Below are 9,194 nucleotides of genomic sequence, written 5' to 3'. Positions count from 1 at the left end.
GCCGAGATCCGGATCCTTTTGCGGTCACCGTGAACCCGCATTTCTGCCTCAGTGTAAGTGTCCGTCTCCCCTTGCCAGTTGTTCATATATCTATGGCGGTTTCATTCTAAATCGTTAGATAGACTTTTCACATATTTGTTTTATTCATTATATGCATTTTTATTGTATTTTGTATACTGTGCAGCTTAGGGCTTAGTTAGCGTGAGAGGTTACTCTCTATGATTACTGAGTTTCGGCTGTATAGCAATTTTAGCTGAGGTGGGGTTAGATCCCCTCAGTATCTGTGTATTTTTTAATAAATTACCATTAACTAATCCCTGGTGCGCATTTGTGCATTTTTTTCTTACATGGTCCTAGAAAGAGTAAGATAATGTACTTTGTAGGTTGTAGGATATATTTTAATGAAGAAGCATATAAAACTTACATAGTTCTCTTGTGCATAAGCGTTCGAGCGTGCACAGGTCTTCCTAGAGACCTCTACAGTTTCAAAGGTTTATGCACAAGACAAACTTGCATGATTGATATGTTGTGTATGTTGTTCCATAAAAAGATAGCAAAACCTACAAAGTATCCATTTATTACATTGAGATTATTTTTCTTCTGACAAACCTGGTGCTATTTGTTGCGCCTGTCGTGCTTGGGTTTGCGCCCCTTTGTTAATATTGAAAAAATTTGAACAAAGCAATTCATTTGATAATATATGACTTGTTGGAAGTATTATAATCTATTCTAAATACACATACAGCAGAATTAATACAATAATCATTATTGAGCCAACAAAAAGACAATTACATTTTTGTAATACATTTGAAATATCCCATGTATTCTTCACAGTTTTTCACTCCCATTGTCTAGAGATGCACAACACAGCTCCCTCTTCTTGATTTCTCAGCCTCAAAGACAAGAAGGTGACTCCTAAGGGTTTCATCTGGACCAGTCTGTATGAGCGACGGATCATTATTCTGTTAAAAACCAGGATAGAGATAATTATATACTTGTCATAATAGTCAAATCGCTAAAACAAAAAAAAACCTATTCATTCATTTATGCATTTATTAATAAATTACAACAAATTATTTTCTGGACAAGGACATACGGGGCTTATTCACTAAACTTTGATAAGTGCATTATTGCACAATAAGTGCCCTTTTAGTGCGATATTGCAAGTTACCACATGTATTACTACTGTGAAGCGCTATGTACATTAATGGCGCTATATAAATAAAGACATACAATACAATACAAGTGTAGCTATTCGCAAAGCTCCAATAACAGTGTAACATCGCACTAAAACGGCTTTTTACCGGGCTATAACAACCCGTGCAGTACTGAAAAAATGCCCAAACTCACATTTTTTTGCCAGCAACTGCTATTCACTAAACTCCGATATGCATATAGTACTATAAAAACTTTTCTCGTCAGCTAAAGGGTAGCGAGATCAAATTTGCGATATGCATAAAAAGGAGTTTCTTTTAGTTTTACTGAATAGCATTGATACCCAAAAATACACAGTGCAATACCTATATATTCTCTTGAGAAAGGTGTAATTTAGTTCAACCCTTCGGCCAAAGTGTCTTAAGCCTGCTGGCCACTTCAGGACCTGCTAACGGTCATGCCTTGAAGTGGCTAGCAGGCTTAAGACGCTTTGGCCAAAGGGTTGAACTAAATGACCCTTTTTCAAGAAAACATATATTAGGTATTGCACTGTGTATTTTTGTCATATTGGAAGTAGCTTTGGGCATCTTTGTTTGTTTTTTGTTGTATACATTTAGCCACGCCCACTAGCACTCCTTTTGACACTTATATACATATATATTATGTGGAAATGTTTGGGGTTTCTCAGAGCGTGTTGGGTATCTGTGTGTTTATTAACTATATACAGCTGGTCTCAGCTGCTTTTGGGAGGTGCCCAGGTGCCCGCCCCCACCCCCCCCAGGTTTAAGCTCGCACCTCCCCACTTTCCATGTTGGCAGGTCAGTTTCATTTTGCTGGGTTACGACAGATCCAATGCTGATCATTCTTCCTGTAATTATACAGGTAAATAAGAATTTTAACTCAGGGAGTGTTAGGACCTGCTAACGGTCATGTCTTGGAGTGGCAGCAGGCTAATATGCTTTGGCCAAAGTGTTGAACTAAATTATGCTTTTCATGAGAATATATAGGTATTGCACTGTGTATTTTTGTCATATTGGAAGTAGCTTTGGGCATCTTTGTGTGTTTTTTGTCTCCACTATAAAAGCAGCAAACCTGAGAACAGATATCTCGCACATATTTGTTAATAGGCTTTACATGCCTCAAGGTTGACAAAACATTGGACTGATGGAGTCACAGTAAGTGCCAATGTGGGATATCGTACCCTGATACAGCGGTAACTGTCATTCAAGTCAATGGATGTTAATGCCGGATTGGCGAGTGAAATCCTGCCTCGGAGCTTAGTAAATTCCACTCTAAGGGGCCTATGCAGAGAGCAGCGCTTTTTAAAATTGGAGAGGGGAATAAAAAGTAGGTTTAATGGAGAGTTTTATTCTCCATATGCAGAAATGTGCGAAATCCGCTATTTTTAGCATTACTGCATGTGGAGAATTGTAAATGAGGAGATGCGCGCAGCTGAAAGGGGAAAAAAAAAATCGCGCATTTTTTTTTTTCCCCCTATAGCCGGCGAGCTCCTGCTTCTTGCCAACTTTAGTTGGCGGAGAAAATTGAAGAAAATCGCGCAAAAAACAGCCGCTAGATGGCGAGCGCGCCTTTCTGAATTCGGATATTTTTCAGACTGGCGAGATGTAGTTTCTCGCCAGCCGTGCGGCAAGATTTTCAAATAGAAAAAAAAATGGCGTGTTTTTCCTACCTCGCCATTATCAGCTGTTTTTTGCGCGATTTTCTCCGGAAAATGGCGAGATTGTAAATAGCGCTGCTCTCTGCATGAGGCCCTAAGGGGCCTATTCACAAAACACTGATAAGTGGTTTAATGGGCGATAAATGCTCTTATAGTGCGATACTGCCTGCTATTCTATTCACAAAGCAGTGATAACAGTGCAGTATCACGCTATAATGGCTTTTTAATGCCCATTAACTGCCAAAGGCAAACAAGTTGTACTATAGGCCCATAAAATCAGGGTTTTTTTGCCAGTAATTGCTATTCACAAAGCAGTGATAAGTTTATCTGCCTATAAAATCTCTCAATAATTTAGCACCAGCTAAAGGCTTTTTTTTTTTCAGTACAGGATTGATACCAGAGGCCGGGCGGGGGTTTCTGAGTGGTCACTGCAGATGTCGGGGGTCCATGGGTGGTCCCCGTGGGTGTCCAGGGGCCTCCACTTTGTCCCCACGGGTGTCTGGGGGCCCCCCGGGTGTCCAGGGGTCCTCGGGTGGTCCCTGCGGGTGTTCGGGGGCCGCTAAGGTAATGAAGCTGCTTTAATGTAATTTTTAATACTAGTATATGGGAGGGGGGGGGTCTCCTGACCTGAACCACTTTGATTTCTGCCTCAGGGACCCCCTGCTTCCCTAGTTACAGGCCCTGGTATTGGGTGCCGGTATCGCCGCCATTTTTAAATCGTCCACGTCACCTCACTTAAATACTGGAGGAGATACCGGCACCCCATACCGAGGCCTGTAAGTCGGGAAGTAGGGGGAACCCGAGGCTGAAATCAATGCGGTTCATCTCAGAAGACCCCCTGCTCCCGCACACTATTCGTAAAAATTAAATTAAAGCAGCTTCATTACCATAGCGGCTAGCCGCTACGGTAACAATTCCCCCCCCCCCCCCCCCCCCCGTTTATTTGGGTTTTTATATGAGTGTGCGGGAGCTGGGTGTCTTCTAAGGTGAACCACGTTGATTTCAGCCTCGGGGACCCCCTACTTCCCGAGATACAGGCCCTTTTATGGGGTGCCGGTATCCCAGTGAAGGATTTAAATCCCACGGTCACGTGACACGGGAGATTAAAAAGCACAGGGGATACCGGCACCCCATAACAGGGCCTGTATCTCGGGATGTAGGGGGTCCCCAAGGCTGAAATCAATGCGGTTCAGCTCAGGAGACCCCCTGCTGATGTACACTTTTATTAAAAATCAATATTTTTACTGCACGATCGCCTGTAAGAGCCGTGCATGGAGACGCAGCGTCTCCATGCATCTCTTCCAGGCTGCAATTTTTTCTATCAGTTGCTGCTCGCTAGGATTTATAGCGCGATAGCACTGATAAAAAAAACCTGGTCGGCACATTTTTTTTTAAAAATGGCTTTCATTCTTAGTGAATACCATTTTTGCCCTCATGTTTTAGTGCGTGATAAGTCAATGCAAAGTCGGCCAACAATGCAGATTTTATCACCGCTTTGTGAATAGGCCCCTAAGTATATAGAACTGATTTGGGCACGCTTAGTCAGCCTGCTATTTTTCATATGCATGAGCATCACAGATTGATTTGTCATATAACAAATAGATAGCACGACAGAATGAAACCCAACACACGCTATCCACCTGTTCCTAAAATATATAAGAATATATAAGTATTGAAAATATATGTCAAACATTTTTCATTCACTAATAAAGTTTAGAAAACTGTAATTGGGAAATACTTACACTGAGAGCAGAAATGAAGCTGTCCATTAAATAAAAGTCTGCTCCAGCATGTCCCATTAGATTCATTGGCATACAGGAATACTTCATGTACGGATATGGAGTTGTCTTATTTGTGACAAAGTCAAAAACTTCAACTGGTCCATTTCCCCTACAATACAATTCTCCCTTTAGAAATAAATAAAAATGGTAGAAAATTAGCCATTTACTTTTAGCCAGTCAGTTCCAGGTTGCATTTTTATAGTAAGATTTGGAAAAACATAACCATAGAGAAGTAAGGCTTAGTTCTGACTGCTCTAGATAAAATTACATGTATTATCGCATTAGAAAATGCACAGCTTTGGGGAATATTTTTTTTAAGTCGTATGGCAGTCGTATACAGAACTAAGGCGAAAATAGTACCAGATTTATCAGAGAAAACAAGCACTGCTTTCAGATAATATACATCATCATTTTTAGGCTCATAATACGGTCTCATATCCAACTGAGATTAGGGCTGAGATATAAAGCAATTTACATTGGGGCCATTTCTTATTTATTTAAATATTTTTGCAAAATAGAAAACTACAGGACAGCTTTACTATGAGTGTTTTCAGGAATACTACCAGTGCTACCCCTAGGAAGAAGTTGGAGCTTAGGGGGGTTAATGCATGGCTAAAAAAGTGGTGTAGGAAGGATAGGTTTGGTTTTTTAGAGCACTGGGAGTCTCTCTCTGAGAGGTGCTATCTTTATAGTAGGGATGGATTGCACCTCAACGAAGGGGGGAGGATGTTAGAAAGGTTGGACGACATTTTAACTAGGAAGGAGGGGGGAGGGACAAGCAAAGAGGTAATGGACAAGACAGAATAGATAGTAATGAGGAAAGAGCTATTGGTCATGGAGGTGGAGTAGGGGAAAGTGGGAGTTAATAATAATAATAATAATAATGGTTATTATTTTCGCAGTTAGAGTTTCGCAAGTATTCCTATTAAATACAGATAATACAAGTAAACTTCTAAAGACTAAATTCAATTGGAGTAGAAAGGCAGGAGCAGATAAAATAACAATAGTAAAAAGAGGTAAAAACATTAAGTGCATGCTTGCTAATGCAAGAAGCCTGCCCAATAACATGGGGGGATCTTGAATTAATAGCTACAAGGGAACAGTGGGATATCAAAGGCATTACTGAAACATGGTGGGATGAAACTCATGAATGGGCAGGTAATTTAGATGGCTATTCACTTTTTCAGAAGAATTGAGGAAATATAAGAGGTGGTGGAATATGTTTATATGTTTAACCAGATATAAAACCTATTATAAGGGAAGATGTTTATGAAGGATTGATGAACATTTAGAGACTTTGTGGATAGAAATTAGCAGTGAGGTAAAGGTACAAAGAAAATGTTTGTAGGGACCTGCTATAAACCACCAAATATCTGTGAGATTAAGGAAGTCAAAATGATTTTGCAAATGGAGGCCACAAAACTAGGTAATAGTTTAGTAATGGTGATTTTAATTATCCGTCAGTTAAATCAGGCATATAGAATTTAGTTATAGAGTGGAGAATCCTTAGCTTAGTGCTTCCTTGCTATTTATATATGAGAAAATACTTGTAGCATTTGAAAAAAAAAAACAACAACTCAATTACATTTTTAATGTATTATAATGTAATAAGCATTTTTTGTTTCTATAGCAACCATTTACAAAGTCACATCCCCTTCCTCTTCTGAAATAGGCTCTGGCACACCCCTTTTGGAGCCTTGCCCTCTCTCTAGCAGTGCACCAATTAAATCTAGTGGCTGCCTGGTCACATGATCTTCCCCACAGAACTTTGCATCTTTGGTCCTCTTCTGCTGCACTGACAGACATTTAGTGAACCCCCGAGCTGAATCTTCACAGATCGATCACAAGAGAACGGATCGATCAGTAACTTAGCTAATTACTTACCATTGTGTGGATTGTATTGGTGCACATATTACAAGGTGGGGGGGGGGGGGGGGAAATAACATTTTTAAAAAATGGCAGCTTGGGCTGCTGCTTTAAGAGGGGTACTTTACATTGGGAAATAAAAGCACCATTTTACCCTTGGAAATTAAAGCACTGAAGTACATTAGGATGCTACATTTTTGCAATGTTAATTATTTATATTGGAGTTATAGTAAACTCTAACATTTTCAGTTAAGTAACAAATGTGATCCATGAAAAAAAAGATATATGCAATAATGCAGGGGTGGCCAACTCCAGTCCTTACGGGCCACCATCTGGTCAAATATAAGGATATCCCTGCTTTAGTGCCTTCAGTCAACGACCGCAGCACTAATTGAAAGGGTGACCAGATGTTCCGGTTAAGTCGGGATAATCCCGGTTTTTAAGGTCTGTCCTGGTGCCCTGATGTTCTCTATAATGTCCCGGTTTTTCTTACTTGTCCTGGTTTTGAAAGTCAACTGGGGCGGGAGGGGGGGGAGACGGCAGAGAGTAGGAGGATGCTGGTGGTAGGAGAGCGGGGGGGGAGGGGTGGAAGACAGCGGAGAGGGGGAGGACAGCAGAGAGGGAGAGGATGCCTGCGGGGAGGAGAGCAGGAGAAGAGCAGAGGCCGGGTCTGGCTGCAGCTGTACAAGGTGGGGGCGGGGTCAGCTGCAGAGGGTGGGGGCGGGTTAGCTGCAGAGCCTGGGGGTGGTGTTAGCTTCAGAGGGTGGGGGTGGTAGCTGCAGAGGGTTGGGGTGGGGTTAGCTGCAGAGGGTGGGGACGTGGTTAGCTGCAGAGGGTGGGAGCGGGGTTAGCTGTAGAGGGTGGGGTTAGCTGCAGAGGGTGGGGTTAGCTGCAGAGGGTGGGGGCAGGGTTAGCTGCAGAGGGTGGAGGCAGGGTTAGCTGTAGAGGGTGGGGGCAGGGTTAGCTGCAGAGGGTGGGGGCAGGGTTAGCTGCAGAGGATGGGGGCAGGGTTAGCTGCAGAGGATGGGGGCAGGGTTAGCTGCAGAGGGTGGGGTTAGCTGCAGAGGGTGGGGTTAGCTGCAGAGGGTGGGGGCGGGGTTAGCTGCAGAGGGTGGAGGCGGGGTTAGCTGCAGAGGATGGGGGTGGGGTTAGCTGCAGAGGATGGGGGCGGGGTTAGCTGCAGAGGGTGGGGGCAGAGTTAGCTGCAGAGGGTGGAGGCGGGGTTAGCTGCAGAGGATGGGGGCGGGGTTAGCTGCAGAGGAGCCTGATCAGAAAGACCCAGAAGTCATTGAGGTCTTCCAGTGTCTACTGCCAGGGTGCAAGATGGCTCCCTCCCCCCTGCTCCACAGTGACAGGTAGGGTCCAGAATGAGGAGAGAGAGTGAGAGACACAGAGAATGGAGAGAGTGACAGACAGAATGGGGAGAGAGAGACACACACACACAATGGAGAGAGTGACAACCAGAGAATGGGGAGAGAGGCAGACACACAGATGGAGAGAGTGACAGGCAGAGAATGGGAAGAGAGACACACACAATGGAGAAAGTGACAGAAAGAGAATGGGGAGAGAGGCAGACACACAGATGGAGAGAGTGACAGACACAGAATGGGGAGGGAGAGAGTGGGACAGACACAGAGAATGGGGAGAGAGACAGATTTGGGAGAGACACAGAGATTCGGGAGAGACACAGAGATTGGGGAGAGACAAAGAGAATGGGGAGAGAGACAGACACACAGATGGAGAGAGTGACAAGCAGAGAATGGGAAGAGAGACACACAATGGAGAGAGTAACAGAAAGAGAATGTGGAGAGAGGCAGACACACAGATGGACAGAGTGACAGACACAGAATGGGGAGGGAGAGAGTGGGACAGACACAGATAATGGGGAGAGAGACAGATTTGGGAGAGACACAGAGATTGGGGAGAGACAAAGAGAATGGGGAGAGAGACACAGTGAATGGGGAGTGACACATATACACACAGAATGGGGAGGGAGAGAGTGAGACACACAGAATGGGGAGAGAGACGGACACATAGAATGGGGATGGCGAGAGAGACAGAGAATGGGGAGAGAGAGACTGATACACAGAATGGGACGAGAGAGGCAGACACAGAATTGGGAGAGAGAGACAATATCAGATGAGCTGAGAGAGAATGGAGGGAGGAGAGAATGGAGGGAGGGGGGAGGGAGAGAATGGAGGGAGGGGGGAAGGAGAGAATGGAGGGAGGGGGGAGGGAGAGAATGAAGGGAAGGGGGAGGGAGAGAATGAAGGGAAGGGGGAGGGAGAATAGAGGGAAGGGGACAGAGAGAGAATGGAGGGAAGGGGGAAGAAGGAAATGGAGGGAAAGAAAAAATAGAGGGATGGGGGAGATAATGGAGGAATGGGGGGAGATAGTGTGCATGCGTGTGTGTGTGTGTGTAGGGGGGGCAGAGAGACAGAAAGGGGAGGGGTGCAATTGGTGATGTCATTTGTATTATAAATATTTTTTTTATGTGTCCCGGTTTTTAGTTTTGTAAATCTGGTCACACTACTGATTGAGCCACCTTTGCTGGAGCAGGGATATCCTGAAAACCTGACCTGTTGGTGGCCCTTGAGGACTGGAGTTGGCCACCCCTGCATTATTGCATCATTTATTATCAATAGGGAAAAGCTCAATCTGGCCACTAGATGTCATTATAAGCACATGCAGTATAGCAGTGCCGATTAAAGCAG

At 44.0% G+C, this 9,194-nt stretch overlaps 1 protein-coding gene across 4 annotated transcripts in view; it reads right to left on the bottom strand.

The window, feature by feature from the left end:
- Positions 1-309: 309 nt before the first annotated feature.
- Positions 310-9,194, bottom strand: part of LOC142497361 (uncharacterized) — a 132,141-nt gene continuing 123,256 nt past the window's right edge. For 2 of the 4 annotated variants that reach the window (XM_075605043.1, XM_075605044.1), the window contains 2 exons: positions 4,576-4,740; positions 310-962 (listed from right to left, as the gene is read on the bottom strand). In XM_075605043.1, the coding sequence (XP_075461158.1) occupies positions 852-962; positions 4,576-4,740 (276 nt within the window). In that variant the 3' untranslated portion in view covers positions 310-851. Of the gene's footprint in view, positions 963-4,575; positions 4,741-9,194 lie in introns of those variants that run through there. The other 2 variants (XM_075605045.1, XR_012802239.1) reach the window with 2 other exon arrangements.

The sequence above is a fragment of the Ascaphus truei genome, chromosome 6 (assembly GCF_040206685.1).
Source record: "Ascaphus truei isolate aAscTru1 chromosome 6, aAscTru1.hap1, whole genome shotgun sequence".
Classification (NCBI taxonomy): domain Eukaryota; kingdom Metazoa; phylum Chordata; class Amphibia; order Anura; family Ascaphidae; genus Ascaphus; species Ascaphus truei.
Note: the sequence above shows the minus strand (reverse complement) of the source record. Positions and strands in the feature narration are given on the sequence as shown.